Source organism: Siniperca chuatsi, linkage group LG18 (genome assembly GCF_020085105.1).
Source record: "Siniperca chuatsi isolate FFG_IHB_CAS linkage group LG18, ASM2008510v1, whole genome shotgun sequence".
Lineage (NCBI taxonomy): Eukaryota > Metazoa > Chordata > Actinopteri > Centrarchiformes > Sinipercidae > Siniperca > Siniperca chuatsi.
Genome location: NC_058059.1, coordinates 2,815,281 through 2,842,028, shown reverse-complemented (window position 1 = coordinate 2,842,028; position 26,748 = coordinate 2,815,281). Strand labels below are relative to the sequence as shown.

At 40.1% G+C, this 26,748-nt stretch overlaps 3 protein-coding genes across 13 annotated transcripts in view; 2 read left to right on the top strand and 1 right to left on the bottom strand.

Annotated features, from left to right (window-relative positions):
• ogdhb (oxoglutarate dehydrogenase b) overlaps positions 1–4,615 on the top strand; it is a 30,896-nt gene extending 26,281 nt beyond the window's left edge. For all 3 annotated transcript variants that reach the window (XM_044175051.1, XM_044175052.1, XM_044175053.1), the window contains 5 exons: positions 443–568; positions 657–729; positions 1,807–1,970; positions 2,527–2,681; positions 2,807–4,615. In XM_044175051.1, coding sequence (XP_044030986.1) covers positions 443–568; positions 657–729; positions 1,807–1,970; positions 2,527–2,681; positions 2,807–2,927 — 639 coding nt within the window. In that variant the 3' untranslated portion in view covers positions 2,928–4,615. The remainder of the gene's footprint in view (positions 1–442; positions 569–656; positions 730–1,806; positions 1,971–2,526; positions 2,682–2,806) is intronic.
• On the bottom strand, positions 4,612–23,193 carry pargl (poly (ADP-ribose) glycohydrolase, like). 4 transcript variants are annotated; one of them, XM_044175063.1, is made up of 17 exons: positions 23,051–23,193; positions 22,718–22,804; positions 14,194–14,555; positions 12,767–12,886; positions 11,865–11,948; positions 10,839–10,910; positions 10,660–10,746; positions 10,416–10,576; positions 10,243–10,322; positions 10,087–10,159; positions 8,868–8,943; positions 8,637–8,784; positions 7,740–7,818; positions 7,556–7,664; positions 6,221–6,317; positions 6,003–6,131; positions 4,612–5,907 (listed from the first exon to the last, which is right to left on the bottom strand). In XM_044175063.1, exons 3-17 carry the CDS (start codon positions 14,551–14,553, stop codon positions 5,789–5,791), a joined length of 1,794 nt encoding a protein of 597 aa, XP_044030998.1. In that variant the 5' UTR covers positions 14,554–14,555; positions 22,718–22,804; positions 23,051–23,193; the 3' UTR covers positions 4,612–5,788. The 4 variants fall into 4 exon arrangements, with proteins under 4 accessions (XP_044030998.1, XP_044030997.1, XP_044030995.1 ...); XM_044175062.1 differs by lacking the exons at positions 22,718–22,804; positions 23,051–23,193 and adding exons at positions 16,067–16,196; positions 17,278–17,438; XM_044175060.1 differs by lacking the exon at positions 23,051–23,193 and having other exon boundaries at positions 22,718–22,817.
• zmiz2 (zinc finger, MIZ-type containing 2) overlaps positions 23,111–26,748 on the top strand; it is a 29,475-nt gene continuing 25,837 nt past the window's right edge. For 4 of the 6 annotated variants that reach the window (XM_044175056.1, XM_044175054.1, XM_044175059.1 and 1 more), the window contains exon 1: positions 23,111–23,248. The gene's annotated coding sequence lies outside the window, so the exon portion shown is untranslated. Of the gene's footprint in view, positions 23,249–23,296; positions 23,644–26,748 lie in introns of those variants that run through there. The other 2 variants (XM_044175057.1, XM_044175055.1) reach the window with 2 other exon arrangements.

Sequence of the window (26,748 nt, the reverse complement as noted above, 5' to 3'; positions counted from 1 at the left end):
ACATCCATAAATCCGCTTAGAAATCAGAGAAAAAAAAGACTCCTCATGACTCCAGAACTTGCTTGAGAATTATCACATTTTTAAGTTTTCTTCAGTATCACAGTAATCCAGTGTTAGCTGTCTGTACATCCATGGGTACACTGCAAACAGGAACTGCTAATAGCTAATTCAGCTACTTTTAATGATGCCAAAATGTAAACAAATACAGGCTAAAAAACAGGGCTCACACTGTAAGTCACTGAATCCATAGCAACATTATACTTCTTGTTTACACCCTCCAAAGCACTACATAAACTGTAGTTCCAAAATTTACAGCATGATTATCCCCCAAATTGATGTAAAAGAATAATAATAGTGACTGAATGATTGTCTGTTAATGTGAAATCTATTCAGAAGTTCTGTTCTTACTTGCCTCTAATTTTCATCCCCACTTTTTTGTCAGAAACTGTCAGAGGACTTTGCAGTGCGTCAGCTGTACGACTGTAACTGGATCGTTGTCAGCTGCTCTACTCCTGCAAACTACTTCCACGTTCTGCGCAGACAGATCCTGCAGCCCTTCAGGAAGCCTGTAAGTGACGCACCATGAAACGAGACTCAACACACGACAAGATAATGTGGTTCATGTCACTGAACGTGTGCTCTCTCTTCAACACCAGCTGATAATATTTACTCCCAAGTCGCTGTTGCGCCATCCTGAGGCCAAGTCCAGCTTTGATGACATGCTGCCAGGTGAGCACTGACTATCACGCTGTTCAAGCCAGGTAACTGGGAACACGAGGAATAGGATCCAATCGCAGACAGCTGAGGCAGAACAGAAGCAGTGCAATGATTTATTAATAAAAGTCAATGAACAAAGGCTTACGGAGATGATGAGACAGGCAGAGGTCAAAACCATAGAATCAGTCCAAACAAAGATAAACAAATCCGTCAGGGAGCAGGCAGAAACAGGCGAGGTCCAAGAAAACAGAATGAACAAACACTGGGAAAATGGCTGGAACGCAGCATTGGTTTATTAGCCCAGCGTTCCAGCCATTTTCCCAAAGTCAAAGCCTTTTCAGGTGCACGTCGTCAAACGTAAACAAAAAACATGGCTGACCGTGACAAACTGATGTTTCTTTGGCAAGTGTACACACAGTTGAACTCTCAGCAGTGCAGCCTCCTCGCATAAATAAGCGAAACAGAGGAGGAAACGACGACGCACGAACAAACGCTATTATACATATTATTTCACGGCACTTTTATACTCGGAAACGTATCTTCATATTCCATCCACAAGCCTAATACAAAACTGTAGTCTACAAATACATCGTACCCCCCTCCCCTGTTGATTGAAGTGTAGCCTAATGTGAGCTTCCATGGGTGCTGCCATTGTTGTGACGTCAGACAACTGCTTCTACATGAAGTCGGGGTAGATGGTTTGTCCCGAATTCACAAGTAGGAACTCCGACTTTGAGTGGCGTTCCATGGTACTTTTTCTAGTAGGAGGTCGGAAATGTTCGATTTGTCTGGAACGCAGCTTATGAGCGAGTGAAACCACACAGACCAAATGCTCAGGTGAGGGGAGATAACACAGGTGGAACTAATCGAGGCGGGGCAAACAATCAAAACCGGAGGGAAACACGCAATGACAGGAAGTGAAGGTACTGACACGAAAGGAGAGGAGAAATACAAAATAAAACAGGAAACATCGGCAGAAAAACATGAAACAAAGGAGATCCTGAGCTAAGATGTAAACCTCTCCTCTTCTGAAATATAGGGTGTAGTCTCTCTTTGTGTTATTGAGAGTTTATGTTTGTTATCCTGCAGCCACCGACTTCAAGCGGATAATCCCCGACGACGGGCCTGCAGCTGCCAGCCCAGGAAAGGTGAAGAGAGTCGTTTTCTGCACCGGCAAGATTTACTATGAACTGACCCGCGAACGCAAGAACAGAGGCATGGACGAGGCTGTAGCTGTTGTCCGCATCGAACAGGTGAGGTCAGAGTGTGGGGGCTGGGAAGAAGAGGGTAAAAACCAACTGTAGTGTTGACAGCTTGGTCCAGAACAAGATATCTCAAATCACTAGCCAGATTAGCATTGCGATTTGGTATACTGTAGCTGCTTATGATCCCCTGAGGATGATTCCTAAAGATTTTGGGGACCCCTTGACCTTTCTGCGAAGGCCACTGTCAGTCGTGTGCCGCAATTTGCATCACAGTTTGCACTCGTTCTCTGAGTCATAACTGAACACACAGACATGATACACGTATTTTTAGAGTCAGTGTGACCGAGGATATTGTTTCTGTCGTGAATAAACGTCCATAAATAGAAAAAAGCTGCTCGTTAAACCTCCAGAACTTAGAATCATCACGTTGTGCCACAATATAAACACATTCAGGCTAAAAAAAAAACAGGGATGAAGTTCAACAGCTAATGCAAACTAACTGACTCCATGGCAACATTATACTTCCTGTTTACATCCCCCCAAATTATGGGACCCGTAGTTACGAAACTCAGTAACTACTAACTTCAGATTTTTCTCTTTTCAGCTCTCACCGTTCCCGTTTGATCTGGTGAAAGCAGAGACTGATCGTCATCCCAACGCTGATCTGGTGTGGTGTCAGGAAGAGCACAAGAACCAGGGCTACTACGACTACGTCAAGCCCCGCATCCGTACCACCATCAACCACACCCGCCCCGTCTGGTCAGTTTTACTTTGTTGGCACCAGAAAACTGGTTTCAGTACGTATCTCTGCTGTGAGTGTACGTATGCTCATTTGTGTGTGTGTGTGTGTGTGTGTGTGTGTGTGTGTGTGTGTGTGTTTGCAGGTATGCTGGTCGTGAGTCCGCAGCAGCTCCAGCTACTGGGAACAAGCAGACTCACCTCACAGAGCTGCAGCGTTTACTGGACACGGCGTTCGATCTGGAAGCATTCTCAGGAAAACTGTAACAACTGGTCTCCACCTCCCTCCACTCATAGACACACACACACACACCCCAAGACTGGCTTTACCCTTTGCCTACAACATTTTGCATTGATGTGTTTTTCCTCAGTATATTTACATATCAGACCTGTTATCACAAAACGCACAATGACCTACTGACTTCTAACACTGTTACCATGACGACCTCGTGTTCACAGCGATGGACACTGTTATAGAAAAGAAATGTAAGTAAACCTGCATTGAATGCGTGAATATACAAAATTAATCTGTGAGACAAAGAGATTAAATTACATACTTCATTTGCTTTTTATTTTGTTAATTACAAAATAATTTCTACCTGCTCTGCACATCCAGAATCCTACCGAAACACTGAGTGCAATCACCTGCTGAACGTTCGTTATCATTTTTGATCTGTGGCAGATTGCATGAAATGGAAAAGGTTTTAGTCGGACAACCGCAGGAAATATTGGAAACAGTGACGCACATATTTAAAGGAATAGTTCCACGTTCTGGGAAATAAGCTTATTTGCGTTCTTGCCGAGAGTTAGATGAGATCGATACCACCCTCTGCTAGCTTAGCTTAGCATAAAGGCTGGAAACAGAGGGAAACAGCTAGCCTGTCTTGGGCCTGAGTTAACAAAATCTGCTTACCATCACCTCTAAAGCTTCACATGTTATATCTCATTTGTTTAATACATACATAAACCAAAGTGTAAAAATGACAATTATGGTTTTAAGGGTGCTTTGACTTTTCTAAGCTTTAAAGGTGTTGGTAGGCTGATTTTTTTAAAACTCTGGACAGAGCCAGGCTACCTGTTTTCAGTCTTTATGCTAAGCTAAGCTAATGGCATGAGAGTGGTATCATTCTTCTCATCTAATTCTCAGCAAGAAAGCAGATAATCGTCTTTCCCAAAATGTCAAACTATTCCTTTCAACTGGATTTGAATGTCCAGCGGTGTGATATTGACCACATGCGACCTGGCAGTGCGTTATAACCTGAGATTGGTGAAAAAGGAAAAGGTATTGTTGATCATTTGAGACGTTTCGGCCGAGTTACGAGCTGAATGGTTGAAATTAAGAACAGTGGGGCTAATTTTAAGCGCCTTTATAATGTATTGGAGTTAGCCCTCACATATTATATACAGTGACGAAAGTTAAACTTCTAGAAAACATGATGCCTGCCTTTTGTTTAAAAGGGTTTTTCAGTTAAACAGTCTGTAAATACAGACTCGTCAAAGGTGCTCAACATATTTCTGCACTTTTATCTGAGTTCAGCAGTGACTTTAAAATGAAGTGTTGTTTATCTCCGTGTGAACAGAGGGGAGGCTCGCTGTTTCAGACATCACATGCACCCACATCCAACATAAACGCATGTCTTATTTTTCAGTTTGTAACTATTAATTTTTTCCATTTTTCATATGTTCTGCTTCAATTCTTCCCAAATCCCTATTTATTTTCTCCTCCGCGGTTCACTCACCGTCCTGCCGCATCACTGTTGAACGTCTGTTTGTGCCAAATGTAACAGAATACTTGAAATTACAGTTTCATTTGAATAAATAAAGAAAGCCAGCAACGGTAGATACTTGTGTAAAGACATGATGAGATTCCTCAGCTCTTCAGATTTGAAAGCTGTATTTATTTTTCATATTGTGTTGTATGTTTTATTGTTTTCAATAAACAAAGCAGAACTGTGCTGTTAGAGTTTTTATTTTCAGTTTGAGGTGCTAAAACAACTTGTACAGTCTTTTATTTGCAATAACACGTCTGACTAAATTATTACTGTATTAATGCAGCAGAGAAGGCCATCAATCATTGTAAATTAACACTCGTCGTGGAAGTCGAACAGTATGTATCTCAGTTGATTTGAAAAGGCCACAATATTCACTTAAAACAGATTGTTTGATGATGAGTTTTCTGTTTGATTTACTGACTAAAGTCTAGCTGAGAAAGTGTCCTCTGACTGTCCAGCGACAAACATCCAGGCGAGAGAAGAGCCGAGTTGATAAAAACCTTCATACGCTCATCTTGGTTTAATTATTACAGTTCACTCACAGCAGGAAGCTTTATGAGCAGCAGTAAGTTTTGCCCTGGGATTCGCTTCCCAGATTATATGTGGAACTGTACGTAAAACAAAGCTGAAGGAGCAAAAGTCAGTAAAGATGTAAATACAACATTATCCATCATTATGCGTCAGGGCCCGTATTCACAAAACATCCTGAGCTCCTACTGTAACTGGCTGTCAGTTTACAGTCAGTCCTAACTTAAGGACTTCAAAGTTTATTGTCTTAAGAGTCATTTTAAAAGCATTTTAGCGCTAAAACTAGCTCCTTCGTCCAAACTCACCGCCATCAAAATGTGCTTTTACAGGTTATTTAGCTACCTGCAGCAGCTGACGGACTGTGAGCAGGTCTCACTCAGGACTCCTCTCAGGCAGAGGAGCTGCTTTTAGCACTGAAATGCTTTATGAATCACCCAAAACCTAGGAGTCTTAAAGTTAGGACTGACACGTCCCTTATTTTTAGGAGTTAAATGGCCGAGTTTAGGAGGATTTAGGAGGTTCTTTCAGCCTTAGGATGTTTTGTGAAACTCTCAAAGCACAAACTAAGATAAAAAACCTCCCCTCTGACTTAATTGCCACCACGTAACCACGACATGCCTGGTTTGATTCCAGCTGGGGGCCTTTGTTGCAAGTCGTACTCATCTCTCTGCCTATCGCTACGCTGCCGACTATGAAATTAAGCTAAAAATGCAACAACAAAAAAATTATATTTACACAACAAAACAGAAAATATATGATTAGCTCCTTCTTCATTTCTGTTTCCATTCCTGCTGGATTTCAGTGCAAATTGAGACGTGGACGTGGTCCTCACAGCTGACTCCTGGAGTGTCTGATGGAGTTCCTGAGGAACTCAAACAGATCCACATGTGGACCACCGGATGTGCGCTGGAAAACACAGTAGTCCTCCAGAAGTCCGTACAGTTTGTCTGCGAAGGAGCGATTTGAAATTATTAACAGACCAACATGAGAAACTTTAGAAACAAGCAACATTTTAACAGTTTTACGTCCTGAAAACTCTCACCGACTGTAGTCTGTTCTGTGACCAGCAGGTGGTACGTCTGCTGCAGGTCTTGCTTCAGTTTTTCATCCTTAAAGGAGAAGAAGGCCAGTCCTCTCTTCGCCTTTGCTGCTGCCATCAGCTGGATCACAGCTGGACATGGACACAAAGGAAAAGCTCAAGATAAGTTTGTTCTTCAGTGATAAATCAGTAACTTGCTGGGTAACATTGAAAAACTATACCTTTGAGTTGTGGGTCTCCATTGAAAGCTCCACAGCCCCACTTGCCCGTGGCGATGTCTGGCTCGTTGTCCCCATGACACTTAAATCCACAGTACGCCTTCAAGGACACAATAAAACCATGTAAAAATGATTACCATAGATGAAACATAGAATGAGACTCGTGTCCCACATTTCCTTTAAATATTTGCACTGCCAATAAAGAAACACTCAGCAAACAATACACGCTACGATAGAAAAACACACTGTTGCACTGGGTGACATGTTCCTTCATCACCATGAACACACACACTGTAGTTTGTTCTGACTCAGCCCCACACACACCGTCCTGCTGCCCCAAACACTACAGCACCACATGTGGATTCATCCGCCGCTGGAAATAGTCCCCAACAGATGCTCTGTTTCCTCCTGTTGGTTTGATAAAGACTACAGCAGCTGTTTGAGGAAATTAATGAGCATTTTTAAACAGGAAACTATATATTTGTGAGGTGTTTTTTAAAGATTTACGTCTTCAGCAGGAACCAATGGGCTCGGAGCTGAGAGCCGCAGACAGGAAGTCAGACAGTACTGAGAGACGGACTGACATGCTGTTGTTTGGGTCTTTTTATGGGATTTGTTGACAATCCAGTTATTATTATATAATATTGTCAGACTTAAGCACTAATGCAAAGGGGAACTTTTGATGCACATTGTTTGGCCGAGCAGAATAATAAACAGCTTTTGGGAAAAGGTCAAAATTACAGTTGAGAAACTTATTTCAGAAACTTTTTATATCTGGTTTATACCCAGAAGAACAACATTTTCCAAAAAGAGAGCAAATACTAATCGACCTTGGTGTGATCGACTGCACTGTAGTGAAAAACAGACCAAAGCTCACCAGATTATTATAATTATTGACATAATACTGGTCTCTGCTGTTAATTCATTTAATTAATTGTTAGTTTTATGTATATGATGCTTGTAATAGAAATGTTGTGGGATAATTATATTGATTGTTTATTGATCTTTTTATTTCACTCTGTTAATGTCCATGTTTTTGTCTTAAGCCCTCCTCGTTTAAAATTTTGAAATACAAATAAAGTCAAAAGAAAAAACAGAGTTTTGCGTTAACACATAGCGTGTATAGTATAACCACATAAAAAGATTTGTATCAACCATGTGACGAGTACGGACAATCGAGAAGAATTCAGATGATTTATTGTAAACCATGCAGGAAACTGAATATCTGAACCTTTTTACTTTTAAAGTTGTGATTTTTCTATATATCGGCTTTTACTACATGATTATTAGGTCACGTTATTAAAAAAAATAAAAATACACACAAAGGAAGGACCTCACCTTGTTGAGTTCCCGTGTGACCTTCGCCATATTGTACTGCTCCCTTCTGTGTTTGAAGTTCAGAGCGTCAATGGCTAAGATCTGCCTCTCCAGCCGATTCCACTTATCTCTAAAAAGATCAGATCATATTTGTGAGAAAACCAAATCCATTCAAATTTGAGACACATAAAGCGAGCGCTCGTACCTTCTGAGGCGGTCTTCGTGAGGGCCTGCCCACTCAAAGGTGTCACCAAAACCGAAGTAACAGCTGAACTGCTGAGAGCCTGAGAAACAATGAAAGCATTCTGTAAGGCTGCTGAGAAAACCAAAACCAGCACGTCAGTCCGTCCCTCAGTACTGTCTGACTTCCTGTCTGTGGCTCTCAGCTCCGAGCCCATTGGTTCCTACTGAGGACGTAAATCTTTAAAAAAAACGCCTCACAAATATGTCGTTTCATGTTTAAAAGGGCGCAGTAATTTCCTCAAACAGCTGTTTTTTTAAATCAAACTAACAGGAGGAAACAGTGCATCTGTTGGGGACTATTTCCAGCGGCGGATGAATCCACATGTGGTGCTGTAGTGAGTGTTTGGGGCAGCAGGACGGTGTGTGTGGGACTGAGTCAGAATAAACTACAGTGTGTGTGTTCATGGTGATGAAGGAACATGTCACCCAGTGCAACAGTGCGGCTCGCTGATGTGTTTTAATAGTTTCTGGACAACGATGAAGGAAGAAGATCCATCAGGCTGTGATTCACACACACGATACCTGTTAGTAGATACATTGATTGATTAATTTAATATTCTTGAGTGTTATGAGTGCTCCGGAAACGAACACATTCATACACAGAAACCTGTTGATAATGTTTTGTCTCTAAAATGTTGGAAATTGTTAAAAATGCAATTCCCCAAAGCTCAAGATAATATCTTCAAATGTCTCGTTCTGTCCGACCAACAGTCCAAACCCCAAAGTTATTCAGTTTACGGTCATATAAAAGTAGCAAATCCTCACATTTTAGTCGATTATCAAAATTGTTATTGATTTATTTCTGTTGATTAACAATAACTAATCCATTAATCAACTAATCATTTCATTACGGCTGTACCTGTAATGATCAGACACTCGTTGTCGTTGAGTTTCTCGGTGAAGAGGCGGGCTACAATCAGCTCTGGATTTATGAGGAACAGGATCTCTTCCTGCACCAGACCAGAGCCCAGAACACCTCCACCGATCCAACTGGAAGCAAAATCCACCTGCACACACACAAGGAAGAGGTTTTAAATGAATTCTGGACTGAAACAGCTGGGGATCAGCGCTGCTTTGGGTCAGTTCTCACCTGCAGCATGCCTGTACCTTCAGTCTCGATGGTGCCGTGTGATGTGACATGCAGCTTAGGCATCTTCTCCTTACAGCTTCCACGCACAAAAAAAACACGAAACAAAGTGAGTTGTCGGCCTGGGGGTCCAGACTGAAATATCTCAACAAATATCGGATGGATTGACATTGAATTTGGTTCGGACGTTCACGCTCCCCTCAGGATGAACCGTAATAACTTGATCCTCTGACTTTTCATCTAGCGCCACCATCAGGTCAAAGTTTTAATGTGTCCAACGCTTTGGTTTATGACCAAATACCAGCAGAGCTGATGAGCCTCAGCTGCACTTTGTGTTACTGCTAATTAGCAAATGTTAGCATGCTAACGTTAGCATCCATGTTTGTTTGGTTTTCAGGCACTTCCATATACTGTAAGTAAGAGCCAAGCTAAAAAAAACATCCAAACTTTCAGTTTTGACGTTTACGTGAACTTTATTTGCAAGTCGGAAAGTCGGAATTACAATAACTCCTATATGCAGCGGTGGAAGAAGTACTTGTTACAAGTAAAAGTCCTGCATTCAAAATTTTATTTAAGTACAAAAGTATTAGCATCAAAATATACTCAAAGTGCCGAAAGTAAAAGTTTATTATGTCGTTGGATTATAATTATTGCTGCATTAATGTGTTCGTCACTTTGATGTTGCAAAAGTTGGAGGAAATTTTAATTACTTTATACACTGCTGGGTAGCTTCTGAATTTCCCCCTGCCGATCAATAAATACTTATCGTATTCTAATCTATAATAACGCATCATCATTTATTAGTTGATGTATATTTTGTAATATTAATCTGAATCTGCAAAGTAACTAAAGTTTGTAGATAAATGTAGTGGAGTAGAAGTATATAGTAGCATAAAATGGAAATACTCAGGTGAAGTACAAGTACCTCAAAATTGTGCTTAAGTGCAGTACTTAAGTAAATGTACTTAGTAACTTTCCAGCACTGCCTATATGACATGAACGCTGCACAAGAGCTTGTTTGATTTTATTTAATTTATCTTACATTACTGGAATTGTTTATATTTATTTGATTGTATAATGTAATCCATTTAATCAGATTTTATATTTGATTTTACAATAATAATAATTATTAATACAGTCGATTTTAATTGGCTTTCTTGTGTGAAGCACTTTGTAACTTTTGAAAAGTGCACTATAAGTAAAGATGATTATAATTTGTTACCTTCTCCAGTTGGGTACGTCCGTGTCTCTGAGGCAACGCCTCTCAAACGTCACCAGTCCATTTGGTTTAGTCGCTGCAAAGACACCAACAACAGTCACAGATCTTCACCGAGATGCCTCACAAACAGCAGGAAGAGGAGGTTTAGCATCAACTCACTCTCATCTGTAACCACATTAAAGTAATGCATGATGGCCCTCAGCTTTTCTTTCTTCCGTTCTGACCAGTTTCCAAACAGACTGCATGCAGAATGAGAATAAAGAGTTAACTTACAGACAGTATTTAGGGGTTGCAATCAGATATGTAGCACGGTGGGAATGAAGTTTCCTGACCTGCTGAAGTTAATGGTGGGGTAGCTGTGGTACTCTGCGTTGGAACTGGAGGTGTTGCGGTGAGGGAAGGTGCAGAAAAATGCGTTCGCAAGCAGGCAGGATATCTGAACTTGCGACAGAGTGATGGTTGCAGCGTGTCCCCTCTGAAGCAGCGGGATGGCCTGAAAACATGGACACACACTCGGTCACCATCACCATCAGTATGCGTGAACTGTGGAGTCACCGGATCCGGTACGTTTCATACCTTCATCACATACTGTGGCAGCTTCAAGGCCAACGCAGCGATCTTTGGAAACAGTGTGTCGAAGTAATTTTCTACTTTCGGGATACGCTGGAAAGGAAATAGGATCATTTCTTATCGTTTAGACATTCTGTAACAAAACTGATGATTCAATGATTTGCAGTAAACGCAAAGACACTGACCTGCACAAAATTGGCGAGGGCATCAAAGGACCACTGACCTTCATACTTCGGGTTATATTTGATGATAGCTTCCTAGTGAGGGACAGTTTGAAAGAGTAAGGTTGAACATGAAATGTTCCTCGGAGACAATCAGTATCTGAATCAGGTTTATCGCCAGGTAGGATTTCACATACAGTACAAGGGATTTGCCTTGGTGTTTTGTGCATAACGGTCACAGTAAACACAGTAAGAGAAAAGAAAAAACAAGTACTGCAAAAGTCAAGAATCATAAATAGAAAATAGAAATGTACAATAAAAAAAGTCTGTAAAATATGTCTGCTTTAAAATGAAAAGAGCTGTGCAGTGTTTAACACGACGACGGTGGAATGTGCAATTGTTCACAGTATGAAGAATATGTGCAATGTGCAAAAATAACCTAATAACCTAAGATTTGCAAAAATGTGCGTTAATGTAGCGATTAATCTCCAATGCAGGTAAAGTAAGCTCAGAAACGGCTGTATTTCCTAAAGAAACTTTAGGCAAAATTCCCGTGCCGAGTTCTTGTTAACTCTTACAGAGGAGCAACAGAAAGCATCCTGACTGGAAACATCACAAACTGGCACGCAATGTGCACGGCCCAGCACCGGAGGGCTCTGCAGCGGGCGATTAAAACCGCTCAGATCATTGGTACCAACCCACCGAGCATCAGTGATGTTGGTGCGGTACCTGAGCAGAGCCCAAAGGATACTAAAGCACGGTACCCCCCCCCCGCCACAGCCTGTTCACCCTGCTGCCGTCTGGAAACAGATACAGGAGTATCCGCTGTCGTACCACCAGACCACAGAGCAGCTTCGTCGCTCAGGCTGTGAGACTCCTCACGCCACCATAAATAATAGTTTTCTGTTTCTTTGTGTGTGGCATGATGGGACGACAGCTTACATTTCATTGTGCGTCCCCGTGTTGTATAATGATAAATAAATTAACCTTGATTAGACAATATTAGTGTAAAAATGTGCAAATGCCAATTGTACGTGGCTGCCAACGTACCTTCACATTCTCAACGCTCACTGTCGTCTTCTTGGCCAGATTGTTCAGGTGCTTGGTGATCACCTTCCACCTCACCACCTGTTGCTGTAGACGGAAAAGATTCATTTAATAACATAAAACTTTTCAGTTATTTTAAAATGATTTATTGTTTTTTATTTATTTATATAGGAACTATTCCCATAAAACTGCATGAATATCTCACTGCTGTAAAATATCACCCTTTTTAACTAGTAAGTCAGTGTACTCTGTATTTCTCATAACTTTATTATTTAAAGGGAGACTGAAAACGCAGTCTTCCTGTACAAATGAAGAGTTAAATTTATAAGCTATAAAACGCTCCCTTGTTGGTTGTTGTTAGAGGTTAAATACACAGATACGCTACAAACGTCAGTCCATGTCGAGACGGTTCGCTATTGGTCAACAGCGTAAATCCGTATGCGAAAGACTTACCTGGATTTACTTCGCCCCCGCAAGCAAATCCACTGATCGTTGCGATTCCACTAAAATTTATGGATTTCATTTCACCACAAAATGTTGCCATTTTAACTTTATATGAGTCTATTGTTACACTATATTTTAGCATTTAATATTATCCCACAATAGCCAGTTGTAGCCACAGTACCTGCAGTTCACCGAAAGTTGCACAGGCTCCTTTTAAAACTGTGTGAGGTTCAGGAAAAATAAAATAAAACAATATCATTCGCCTTTAGTCAAGTCAACAAGAGACTGAAAGGTGAGTGCTTGGTATTTCTTGATAAGAATCTGTGAATGTACACATATAATCGTTTACCTTGTGAGCAGACACTGTTGTGGTCTACAGGCTTCTCATTATTACCCATGATTAATTGCATTGTGACAACATAGATATAGACCATACATCAGGTGAGATGCCTCAAACAAACCTTTGTAAGTCCAGTCTTTGTGATGATACTCGATGGTGAACACGGCATTTTCACAAAGTTACTGTGCCACATCTCTCTCCCTTGCTGGGGCTTAAGTCCTTCATTTCTGAAAGCAACCACCTGGGTAAAAAAAAAACAACACAGTCATACAGTCATATTCAATTGCTTTTGCACTGCAAGGCTCTATGTGGTGGTTCATGGTTTCATTTCAATAACTGTTTGAGGCCCAAAGACGAAAAATCATCCAATATTTGACAAAGAAGAAAAGATCAGAGAAAACTGAAAACAGATTTGTGTATCAGAACTTTGTTTTTTCTTCTTAAAAAACTAGCTAACTGTATATAAAGCAGTTAAAACTAGCTTGAGTCTGGTTCTGTCTGAGGTTTCTGCCTCTTAAAGGAAGTTTTTCCTTGCCACTGTCGCCAAGTGCTTGCTCATGGTGGGATTTGTTGGGTCTCTGTAATTAATATTATAAAGAGTACAGTTTAGATCTGCTCTATAGGAAAAGGGCAATGAGATAACGTCTGTTATGAATTGGCGCTATATAAATTAAATTAAATTTAATTTAACTGAGAGCAGTTAAAAGCTAACTGTACATAAAGAAGTTAACACTAACTAACTGTATATAAAGTAGTTAAACCTAGCTAACTGTATATAAAGTAGTTAAAACTAGCTAACTGTATATAAAGCAGTTAAAACTAGCTAACCTTATATAAAGTAGTTAAAACCAGCTAACTGTATATAAAGTAGTTAAAACTAGCTAACTGTATATAAAGCAGTTAAAACTAGCTAACTGTATATAAAGCAGTTAAAACTAGCTAAATGTATATAAAGCAGTTAAAACTAGCTAACTGTATATAAAGCAGTTAAAACTAGCTAACTGTATATAAAGTAGTTAAAACTAGCTAACTGTATATAAAGCAGTTAAAACTAGCTAACTGTATATAAAGCAGTTAAAACTAGCTAAATGTATATAAAGCAGTTAAAACTAGCTAACTGTATATAAAGCAGTTAAAACTAGCTCCACCTCGAGCAGCTACAACAGTAAAATGCTGCTCTAACGTTGATGCATCAGTATTAACAATCTAATAATGTCAGATAGAGTCAGATATCAGTCACAGGAGATGTTTTACTGCAAAACCAGTACTTTTACTGCTGATACTTTAGTACATTTTGCTGCTGATACTTCTGTACTTTTATTGGAGTAAGATTTTTAACGCAGGACTTTTAAATGTAATAGAGTATTTTTACATTGTGGTATTCGTACTTGGGTGAAGGATTTAAGTACTCCCCACTACATATAGTGGAGTAGAAGTCTCAAGTAGCATAAAATGGAAATACTCATGTAGAGTACAAGTACCTCATAAGTACTACATTACAGTATTTGAGTACTTCCACCACTGGAGACAGAGAGACGAAACACTTACATCTATGAGGATGGTGTGGTCACTGCTGAACTGCAGGGGCCCCAGCTTCTTCTGGCACTGTGGAAGTCGCTTCAGATCGTCCAGGTGACAACATGATGAGGTGCCGTCCTCCCTCTGGGTCTCCACCGGCTCCTCCCTCTCCTCCCACTCCGCCTGGGTACGACCGGCAGCCCCGGCACTGGAGGGTCCAGAGGAGCAGGAGGAGGAGGAGGTGCAGCCGGCCTGACTAGAGCTGTCTTTGCTGTTGTGCTCTGTTTCATGCTCGTGTTTTTCCTGGTGGCAGTTTTCAGAGTGGTCATCAAACTGAATCAAATCTTTCATCTGGGAGCTGTCGTTGCGGCGGTTGTGCCCCTCGGCCATTTCTGCGGGTTTCAGAGACAGGACAGGATGACAGTAAGCGAAAAGGAAGAGTGTCATTGTGGAGCTTTTATTTTAACCACCACGACCGACACAAAAAAACAGATTCCAGGTGATACTTCAGAGGAGCAGGGTGAACAAGTCGGACCAGATACTGAAGAAAACCAGTATTTAATTGCTGGAAATGACAAACCTTACAGATTGCAACACACGTGAACAGAAATGTTGTTATGTGTGGATAGACAAATAAACAAGACTAAGAATCTAAAGCCACGCTAGCGGCTCTGTGAGGCTGCACCTGAGCTAAATGCTAATGTCAGCGTGCTAACATGCTCACAATGTAGAAAATTTTCAGTCGTAGTCATCTGGACGCTGTTTTCAGAATCAAGACGTTTTGGCTCCCATCCGGAAGTCATTCTCAATTGTGAAAATGGTCTGAGAACTCAGAAATTTAAGCTACCCTGTGATTACTTAAGCCCCGCCCTCAGGAAGGAGTCTACCTGAGTATCTGTTGATTACTCTGCCTAGTTGCACCTGAAACTGACCTAATTGTTTCCATGATGGCCCAGTAATCAGTAATCAGGCCTATTGTTTTCTGGCTGCACCTCCCTCATCACTGTTCAGTACCTTATTAGCATATTAGCATATGATTAGCATATGCTAATCAGGTACTGAACAGTGATGAGTGAGGTGTCCAGATGACTACGACTGAAACCTTTTCTACGATAGAACACTCCTGGAAGAATGAGGGACCACGCCGTCTTATGCTCACAATGACTAACCTAGTTGAGCGTGTTAGCATGCTAACATTTGCTAATTAGCACTAAACACAAAGCACAGCCGAGGCTGATGGGAACGCCATTAGTTCTGCAAATATTTAGTCATAAAACAAAGTATTGGACAAAATAAAATTCTGACTTTATGGTGGTACAAGATGCAAAGTCAGAAAACCATCTAGTAGATGTTGAGATATTTCACAGACTAAGTGAACACTTTGACCTGCTGGTGGCGCTACAGGAAGATCATCAAAGTTATCAAAATTCATCCTCTGGGGACCATGAATGTCTGTACAAAATGTCACAGTAATCCATCCAATAGTTTTTAAAACATTTCAGTCTGGACCAAAGTGGTGTACTGACCAACAGACATCGCTATAGCTGTGCTGCTAGCATGGCTAAAAATAAAGTATACGCTGTACAAAACAGCCTATTCCTACAAAACTGGCAGTTCTGATAAAATGCTCTCTAATAGTGGTTCCCAACCTGGGGCTCAAAGATAAAGATCAATCGGAGGGGTCACGAGATCACTGCAGAAATCTTCTTCTTACGAAGCCATTTTTATTTGTAACTTGAGTCCTTAGTCTTATTTTCTTAAAACAAATGAAAAACTGAAAAGAACATTTCTACATGTTTCCAACCAGTTTCTTTAGTCTTAAGTATTTTCTAAAATCAAGTCTAATTTTTCTTCATGCGGCTGCAGCGACCTGCCTTATCGTTACTAAGACGAACGCACTCACTTCTAGTGTTTGCTGTTATTGTGGCTGATTAGATCTGCTCAGGTTGGAGTCGTGCGAAAGCTACGCTGGGATTCACGAGACGTCGCCAAACTCCACAGCAACGGCAAGAACGATTCAGCTGGTATTTGTTCTGCAACAAAACAAAACGGCGAGAGAGACAAGTCGGTCGAGCCCACACAGGCCTTCAGAAAAGGTGTAACCAGGCAAAAAAAAAGTTCAGAAACACCTGTGAACCGTGTGTAGTTTATAAAATAGTTCAAATTAGCTCCACGTCAACCAGCTACGTTAACATGCTGCCTACAATTTTGACGCATCAATAATAACAATCCACATCAAAGATATTTAATAAGGAGCTCCCAAAAAACATTATCTTGTTGCACAAGATAATAAAATAAAATAAAAAGATAGAAACAATCTTTCAGGAGTTTGGGAGCTCAGGAATTTAACATCCTGCAAAATGAATACTTTACGTTTTATACTTTAAAGATCCCCCTTTCAGACATATAAAAACAATCTGCTTGGAATAATAATTTGTGCCCAATCAAAACTTCTTTAAATTACATCCCCATCAGTAATAATAATAATAAAACTGTATTTACTTATCAAAACAAAGTACAAAGTGCTTCACAAAAAGAGAAATAAAATACATAAAATACACAAAAGCAATAAAATAAACAGCCAGTTCGGGTAAAACCAGGATCTGCTTTCAGACAGAAATGTGTTTTGAGAAGATGTTAGTCTCACTCGCTGAATAAAACAGAATAAATAAACAAATATTTTTTCATTATTATTTCAAAAGGTTTGAACAGCTGCACACAAGATGTCTCCTACTTCACTGAACAAGTCCTTTCTCAGTTTCCGCATCACACCGGCCAATCAGAGTCCAGTGGGATTCACACTGGACTCTGATTGGCTCCACGCCAGCTGTGACGTCAGAAAAATCCCGCAGGTTTACTCTTCAGCGGTTTGAACGCAGGACTTGTAATTTACTTTACAGGTAAAGGAAGGATGTGAGCGCTTCTTCCACTAATATTTGTTATTTGTTCTACCGATCTTTCAAACTGTAATGCTTTAAAGCAGCAGGGTGAGCGATGAACTGCACGTTAGTAACATTTAAGTCGGATATCCCCCTCCAGCGTCTTTACGCACACTAACTTACACAACAACAAAACATTTATTTTATTTTATTTTTTTCGGTGCCAAACACTCACCTTTCACCGAAGACGACGCCAAACGTGTTCGGATTCAACGTGATTATCATCAATTACGGCGTTTATCGATGAAACCGCGGTCAAGACGCCTCCAGACGCCCGAACACGCAGACTGAAGTTTACTTTCACTTTGGAGCGAAAGCGAAAGTAAAAACTGAGGGTGAAACAGCAGTTTTCACAACATGACTTCATTAACATTTCACACTAATCGTTATATGAGCAGTTTAGAAAGCGGTGGATATTTTTTATTTCGTTGAAAAACAAAGATAACAGGCTGCCAGCCTATTAAGATGTCCTTAATAAGATAAACATCCAATTAATTTGTCATCAAGTCAGTTTATGACACCGACAGTGGTGGGAAAGTAATTTTACTCCAGTACTGAAAAAGTACAATTTTGGGTATTTTAAGTTTGAGTATTTTATATTTCTACTTTTCAGAGAAAATTCCACTAAAAATACAAACGCGTTTATAGATGAATTAAAATGGCTCCACCTCCAGATACAACATTAAAACGCTTCTTACATTTTCATAAGAATCAATCCAGTTAATAATATATATAATAACACATCAGGAGTACTTTTATTTTTGATAGCTGAGTATTTTTTTTTTTCCTCCTGACAATACCTTTGCTTAAGTCACCTAAACATTTGAATGCAGTACTTTTACATGTAACCGAATATTTTTACAACCTGGTACTGCTACTTTTACTTACGTAAATGTTTGTGCTTCTTCCACCACAAGTACACCTGTGTGCAGAAAAGGGCTTTAATCTTTATGACAGAGGTAATTATGGCCTTATTGATATTAACTTGGCAAAAGAATACATGTGTATCTGAATGCCGAAGGATCCAGGCAGTGGATGTGTATTAATTCTGTGTATAAAACAATGTCCAGGATCCTTCTACAGCCTGAAGTTTAATCTACTACTGTGCAAACCAGCACAAAACTGCATTTAGTGGAGTTTGATTTCTGATCACAAGATGGCAGCAGTGACCCAGCTGTGATTAGTTTGCAACAGGGTTTCCACAAAACCACCAACAATGATCATTCACATTATTACATCTGAAAGGGAAATATTGTTTCATACAAAACATATGATCAGGTAATAAAATACAATATATTGATACAGATCAAACTACGCAACAGTATATATAAAGTAATTCACATTTCCTCCACCGGGTACAACATTAAAATGCTGCTTACACGTTAATGTACCAGTAATAATAATCAAGTAATGTATTGCTACATAATAATGTAACACTGACAGGGGATGAATCTGCTTGCATAATGAGAACTTTTATTTATATATTTTGAGTACATTTGGCTGATAATAAGACTTTTACTTGTAAAAGGCTGACCAAGGCTGAAAATGAGCCCAGGTAAAGGTGTCATCGCAGAAAATCTAAATCTAATAAGTTGCTCCTGCATGTGAAGTAATAAAATATAAAACTTTTCATCTAAAAAGTTTGATCTGCTGTTTTACAGGTGATCACTGCACCAGGTGTGGAGACAAAACTGCAGTGCTGGAAGAAGTACTCAGCTAGTTTTAACTACTTTATATACAGTTAGCTAGTTTTAACTACTTTATATACAGTTAGCTAGTTTTAACTACTTTATACACAGTTAGCCGTTTTAACTACTTTATATACAGTTAGCTGTTTTAACTACTTTATATACAGTTAGCTGTTTTAACTACTTTATATACAGTTAGCTGTTTTAACTACTTTATATACAGTTAGCTGTTTTAACTGCTTTATATACAGTTAGCTAGTTCTAACTGCTTTATATACAGTTAGCTAGTTCTAACTGCTTTATATACAGTTAGCTAGTTTTAACTACTTTATACACAGTTAGCCGTTTTAACTACTTTATATACAGTTAGCTGTTTTAACTACTTTATATACAGTTAGCTGTTTTAACTACTTTATATACAGTTAGCTAGTTTTAACTGCTTTATATACAGTTAGCTAGTTTTAACTGCTTTATATACAGTTAGCTAGTTCTAACTGCTTTATATACAGTTAGCTAGTTTTAACTGCTTTATATACAGTTAGCTAGTTTAATTTCTTTATATACAGTTAGCTAGTTTAGTCCAGTGGTTCCCAACCTCGGGGTCGGGCCCCTCCTAAGGGTCACCAGATAAATCTGAGGGGTCGTGAGATGATTAATGGGAGAGGAGAGAAGAAAAAACTAAGTTCTGATACACAAATGTGTTGTGTTTTTTTTTATCTAGTCTTTGCTTTTTGGGGGGAATATTATTAATTCATTTTATGATAATTTTACCTCTTTGGGTCTCAAACGTGACAAAAGGCCCCAGCTAGACACAGACAGGTTGGAAACCACTGGTTTAATATTAACAATGTATTGTATTTTATAAGCTTATTATGTGTTTTATTGTAAAATCTTAATCTGAAAAGTAACCGTTAAATAAATATTGTGCAGTAAAAACTACAACATTTCCCTCTGAAATGTAGTGTAGTAGTAATGTAAGCACAAAATGGAAATACCTGAGTAAATGTACTCAGTTAGCGCTGGAGCCTATCTAAGGATTTACAGTAACAGCAGAGTAGCAGAGCTCCAGCACAGCTGCTCCAGATGTTTGGATCAGTGCTCCTGTATGAAGGATGAAGGAGCCTCGGCCTTTCATTTACACGGTCGTGTAGTTTCTGCCGAGATCAGAACAGAAGTGAAAGCTGAGACTGTGGCACCAGATGGTCGTCAGAATAGCATGTAAAAAGATGAAAATCAGAGGTCGAAGGACAGAAGGATGATTGGAGTTCACGCTAATTGTGACAAGCTGCTCTCAACCACTGAAACTGGAGTAAAATTACTCCACTGCACCATCAGATCGCCCAAATGGAGGGCCAAGCTGGATAAAGAGAGAGCCAGAGCAACGGTGGAGGAGGTTTTCAGATCATTTACTTAAGTAAAGGCAACAACACCACACTGAGTAAAAGTCCTGCATTCAAAATGTTACTTAAGTAAAAGGATTCAAGTATTATTTGCACATAAAGTACCAAAAGTGAAAGTACTCTAATCTGTCCCAATGCATTATATTCTATAAATTCATCCTAAATTTTGTACGTGAAACTTTCATCTGCAAAATAAATCTGTAAAAAGTACAATATTTCCCTCTGAACTGTAGCGGAGTAGAAGTATAAAGTAGCTTGAAATGGAAATACTCACATTTGTTCTTAAGTACAGTACTTACGTTGAGCCGGGCGATTAATTGAGTACTGTAGTCGATTGACAGAAAATGAATGGGCGACTATTTTAATAATCGATTAATCGTTTCGGTCATTCAAGTAAAAATACCCAACGTTCCCTACTGAAGTTTCAGCTTGATAGTAGATCAATCATTTTGGAGGGTTTTGGACTGCTGATTGGACCAAACAAGCTATTTGAAGACATCAGCCTGGGCTTTAGGAAATTGTCATTTTAAAACTACTTTCTGACATTTTATAGCCTAAAAGATTAATCGATGAATTGAGAAAATGATCGGCAGATGAATGGATAATTAGTTGCAGCCCTGTACTTGAGTAAATGTACTTGCACTGAGCCAGAGGGAGGTCATTGACGACAGCAGGGTGAAAATTAGGATTTCGTATGGTTTGAGGACATTACAATAGAGTTATGGATTAGCTGGGGGGGAAAAACGCTGTCATGTGTTCTTGTGATGACAGTCATATGCGTTGCTATCCCAGCTGCACACACTATACAGTATGTGTGGCTGTGTTTTTCCGCATGAAATGTCATGTGTCTGTTAGGAAACAGCGGTTTAAGTATGCTTGGGTAACGAAAGGGTGGAGGACCTCACTCAGTCATCCTGCGTCTGTGAGTGTTATTCTGGGTCAGCCATTTCCCTGGAATGTTCTGCCTCCTGCCAAAGAGAAGTCACTGCAATGGTATGCACACATAACACTGCAGAAACACAGGGATGACTTAAAAAGGCCAGAAAGTGAGGAGACAGACGCGGAGTAAATGTGTCTCTCCTGCGTGTAACTGTGTGAACCGATGTTTCTGTTCGTGTGTGGCAACACATATGCCTCCTTCTCTTCAGCGCTTTCATGCTTGAATATTCAAAATAACACCTACAGTTAGGAAATAGGTGTGTGCGCAATATGGTGAACCATCTGCCCGAACTCTACCTAACACTCCCATGAGCATAATCAATCGGATCGGACATTTTTAGAGAAGGGAAAGCGGGGATAGCACTTTTCCTGTCCCCTATCTATAATTTTGTCATCCTGATTGTCCGATACTGTAATATTACGTTGGTCTAAACATTACATCTATTTCCTGTCTGTCCGTCCTCAGAGAGGATCCTCTGTTGCTCATCCTGAGGTTTCTTCCATATTTTTCCCCGTTAAAGGAGTTTTTGCTCGTCTGAATCTAGCGTCCAGGGATAGACGGTGTCGTGTGCCGTACGGATCGTAAAGGCCCCTTGAGGCAAATTTGTGACTTTGTGATATTGGGCTGTATAAATAAAACTCGCCTACAGCAAAAATACAGGAGCAAAATGAACCACATTCTTACATCTGAGAGTGCAGCCAGCTTTTATTTTACTCCCGCTAGTCCTTGATTTCAGTTGTTCCTTCTTTGTCTCCTCAACCCTCCCCATCTGCCCCCCTTTCCCCCCTTCTCCTGGAGGTCAGATTGTTGCAGCACTGATGGTCGTTCAGCCTCAGAGTCAAAGCAGGGTCAGCGGCGCGTGTTCACTCTCTGGTTTTTGTGTGTAGTTATGTCTTGGAGGAGTCAGTTACTCCGTCCTGTGACATTGTGAAATGACTGCAGTAGATCGGAAATTGTGTGCAAAGTGTGTATGTGTGTGTGTGTGTGTGTGTGTGATTGTACTATGCGGCAGGTCGTGGGGGAGGAAGCAGCAGCAGCAGCAGCGTGTGGAGTGTAGAGGTGGTGGTGGTGGTGGGGAGTGATATGGATAGTGTAGAGAAAAAATGAAGAAATGGGAAATCTCGGCACCTGTTTCCAGGGCAACAGAGGTCTGAAAAACACAGGCAGGTTGGACTTTTTATTCTCCACGCTGCACTGCCCTCTGGCAAGATACTGCAGACACCTCTAATGACTCCAAAACACTCGCTGCTGGCCCTGCTGCTGAAACACTGCCTGGCTTCATGTGACACAGACACCACCTCTCTCTTAATGTGTGTGTGTGTGCGTGTGTGTGTGCGTGCGCGTGCACTGCTGAGGAGGTAATAGTGTGACATATATACACACACACACACACACACACATATATACATATATATATATATATATATATATATATATATATTGGTATTGCAGGTGCATGATGAGTGGAAATCACAGACTATGTTGCATGCATGGATCATACATACGTGATAATTTACAGGTGACGTCATTCTCCATGATTCCCCCCCCCCACACACACACCACCACCACCACCACCTCCACCCCTACCTCTCTTCTCTAAAATGATCTGCTGCTCTGGTCTGCAGTCAGTCAGCCGCCTGACTTGTAGGAGGAGGGACAGGAAAATGCCTTTCTCTGTGGGAGACATTAGCCCCGTGAGCTCATGAATATATTATAAGAGGGCCATTGTGCAATGAGGAAGGTATACTGAGCTGCAACAAGCACAGACTGCAACAAGCTTCTTCTAAATTGACTAGTTTAGTTAGCTAGTTTAGTTAGCCTCACCAGTTATTGGTTACTGTTCATAGGTGACACCGCACGGAAGTTTGCAATAAATAAGAGTAGCATAATACTATTTAAAGTGTTGAATAGTGTACTTACTTCTCAAAAGTCTGGGATGTGACAACAAAAAAAAAAAAATATTATTAATAGTCAAACTACGCTCGACAACACGGTTATCAAGCAGCCTCGTTAGCCCGACTGCGACACTAGCTAGCTAGCTAGCTAGCCGTTTAGCTAGCTAACTTAACTGTCTACAATCGAGAGGCTTCATCGTCTGGCAGCTGGAGCAGGCAGAAGGTAAGCTCTTGTTACAGTAAGTAATTATCGAGCTAGCCCGGTTAGCTCTTTCGTTACCGTGTAGCTAACTACTTACTCAGTGTAACGTTAACGTAAGACGAGCTAACGTTACACTAACTTAACGTTGAGCTAAGTAGCCTCCGGTAGCTAACGGTGCCAGCAGCAGCAGCAGCAGCAGCAGCAGCAGCGTGTTAAAGACCCTGCACAGCTCTGTTTCCACTCACTGGCACTAACAAGACAGCCATAGATAATTCAGACTTCGGGATGCGATTCCAACACTACAATTTTACCTAAACAGGACATTTTCTTTATTATTATTTCCCTAATTACACTCGCGTTTTTGCGGTAAGCTCCGCAACCTCAACATATCAGCGTTTATTAAGCAGCTCAGCCAGGTAGGTGAAACAAAACATCTGCTATTGTCATTTTTTTGGATAAACACACACACACATATATATGTATATATGTATACAGAGAGAGAGAGAGAGGCTGCGCTCCTTCACAGAAAGCACACAGCTGAAATGCTTTGTTCTGTTCTGCTGCAAATGTGAGCAGCATGTTTTGTTTGTATTGTTGCAGGAGTAACGTTAGGTTGCAGGTGGGGATGAGTTGCATGATTTGCACCATCATGGCATCAACAGATAAATGATCACATCACAAATGAAATTCTGCCAGGATTCGGTACTCTGGATGCTTGCTTTAATATGCATGGGTTGTTGTGGTATTGCAATGTGTTTTTATGAGGTGGCCAGTGCCTGTTTTTCCCTTTTGGCTTGACTGACTTCCTGGATGTATCATGGGTACAATAACATGTTGCCTTGGCTTGAAGCCAGGCTCAGTTAGTTTGGGTCAGTGTTTACATGAAAACGCAGAGAAGTCTTGGATAAAGAAGGTGGTTAAAAGGACCAAAAACTGCAGTGAGGTGAAGATGTTATGTTTAGGCTGCATCCAGATGTTTGAGGGTTTTATTCGCTCTCGGATGAGTCCTGTGCACCTTGTATTTTATCTGTATGTCGACATTAATGCACTATAAATTAGTACAGTACTGGTGTTGGCCTGATGACTTTTTGTAAGCTGTATATTTTATCCTTTTTTTTGGTTAAATTTGAAGCTATTTACTGACCCCAATCTTGATCCTGATCATCTGATTGGGCACCTGTGGCACTCAGCGTTCTGCACATTACACTTTATGCCAGCACATATACAACAACATACAATCTGGATGTCTTTTGTCAGTGTGAGACAGTCTTTCGTTCCTTGGAGTAACAATATCTTTTCATGGTTGTGAGCTGACGTTTGCCTCTCACGATGACTGCTGCTCCTCTGTATTTAAGAGGCTGTTAATTGGTAATCTCTCAGATCCCATTGAGACTTTTTAATGCTTTATTAAAGGCAGGTGCTTGCGTTTTGTGTACAGTATGTTTTTAATCCAGCAGCCAAATTATCAGGCCTTCTTCACTGATTTGCTAATTCAGAAAAATACTTTAAATTCCCAGACATTATTGTGAATAAATATTCACGTCAAGCACTTAACTAATCATTTCAATTAGTCATAATTGTCAAACAGTGTTTTCCTCTGTTCTCAATTGCCAAACCAATTTACCTGCTAAGCTCTTTTCAATAACGTGTGCTGCATATTAAATTAGAGCAGAAACGATTAGCAGATTAATCGGCTAGTCGATCTAAGAAAGTGTATCTGTATTTTTCAAGCAAAATGCCAAACGTCTCCAGTTCTAGTTTTCTCTGACTTAAGACGTCACCTCTGACATTTTATATCGAAGATCAAATGATCAATCAAGAAAATAAGTGGTAGATTAATTGCTAATGAAAATAACTGTTTATTCGGTTTATTAGGAACACCTAGCTAAAACTAATGCAGTCTAATTCAACGGTGTGTTATTCAGTTTTTGCTGAAACTGCTTTAGAGAGGTGTTGATTCAAATATACGATACGATCAATTTAGATGATGTCGTTTGTGCTGCTGTTGACCTGTTGTATTACGTTATACTGACGGGTGTTTCTGTTATTTAGTCCGCCCCATTTATGTCAGTTCACAACATTTATTACGCAAAAAATATCAAATATTCTCCAGTTCCAGCTTCTTCAATGTGAGGATTTGCAACTTTTGTGTGTTTCATATTGTTATAAATTCAATATATTTGGATTTTGGACTGTTGGTCGAACAAAACAAGACATTTGAAGGAGTCACCCTGGGCTGCTTTTCACAATTTTCAGACCTTTCATAGACTAAACGATTAGTCAATTAATTGGGGAAAACAATCAGCAGATTAATCAATAATGAATCATTAGTTGCAGCCCTACTGCACATCAAATGTGAACTTGACAACATTGTTGAGATGAGAGTGGCCGAGATGACTGTGTTCGGGAATTAGGAGGCCACTTTGAGTAATAACTTGTGACATGAAGGCGCTCGCACATTCAACCCTGTTACATTTAGAGTGGGTGGCTGCTGAAGGTGATGATGTTTTCTGTATTATATTATTCTTTTGACATCTGACCTCGCACAAAAGATCAAAACACGAGATCGTAATAAGGGCTGCAACTGCTGACGGGTTATTTTAATTTTCTGTTCATCTGCTGATTATTTTCTCAAATAATCGATAAATCGTAGTCTTAAAAAAACATGAGGAAATAGTGAAAAATGCCCGTCACAATTTCCCAGAGCCCCAGACGACGTCCTCGGATGTCTTGTTTTGTCCGACCAAGAGTCCAAACCTCAAAGATATTCAATTTACAATGATATAAAACGGAGAAAAGCAACAAATCCTCACATCGGAGAAGCCACAACTATTGAAGGTTTTAATATTTTTCCTTAATAAAATACCTAAACTATTAATCAATTAGCAATATAGTTGTCGATTTTAATTTTCTGTAGTATCAGTTAATCGACTAATCGTTTCAGCCCTTGTATAAATTCTTGAGTATTAGTGATGAAGGAAGTATCCAGATCCGTCAATTACTGTAAGTAAAAGTACTAATATCACACAGTAAAAGTCCTGCACTGAACATGTCACTTCACTAAAAGTATAATCAGGAAAAAGTACTTAAAGTATTCAAAGTAAAAGTACTCGGTGCAGTGCAGCGTCCCTGTGGCTGCTGTGCTGTTATATATTCTATCATCAGGTTATTATTCCTCGTGCATTAATGTAAAGCAGGATGTTGCTGCTGCAGCTGGTGGAGCTGGAGCTCATGTTGAACCGGTTTGTATCGGACTGCAGCTGATGATGCTTTTCATTCTGGATCCATCTGCTGAGTCTTTTCTGTATCGATCGATCGATCGTTTGGTTTGGAAAACTCGTGAAAACAGTGAGAAACACCGTCACGACGACCCAGAGCCCAAAGTGACGCCTTCACGATGCTTGTTTTTTCCGACTCGTAGTCAAACCTAAAATAATTCAGTTTACTGTAATTTAAGACAAAGAAAAGCAGCAAATCCTCGCTTTCTGAGAAGCCGGAATCGTGAAATGGTTAAACGATAA

Excerpts from the sequence above, each read along its gene's own strand:
- pargl (XM_044175060.1), bottom strand. The coding sequence starts at position 22,817 with ATGTCTCCCACAGAGAAAGGCATTTTCCTGTCCCTCCTCCTACAAGTC. Across the intron at positions 10,911-11,864 it reads TGAGCGTTGAGAATGTGAAG|GAAGCTATCATCAAATATAA; the intron begins GTACGTTGGCAG and ends GTCCCTCACTAG. Across the intron at positions 8,785-8,867 it reads AAGGTACAGGCATGCTGCAG|GTGGATTTTGCTTCCAGTTG; the intron begins GTGAGAACTGAC and ends GTGTGTGTGCAG.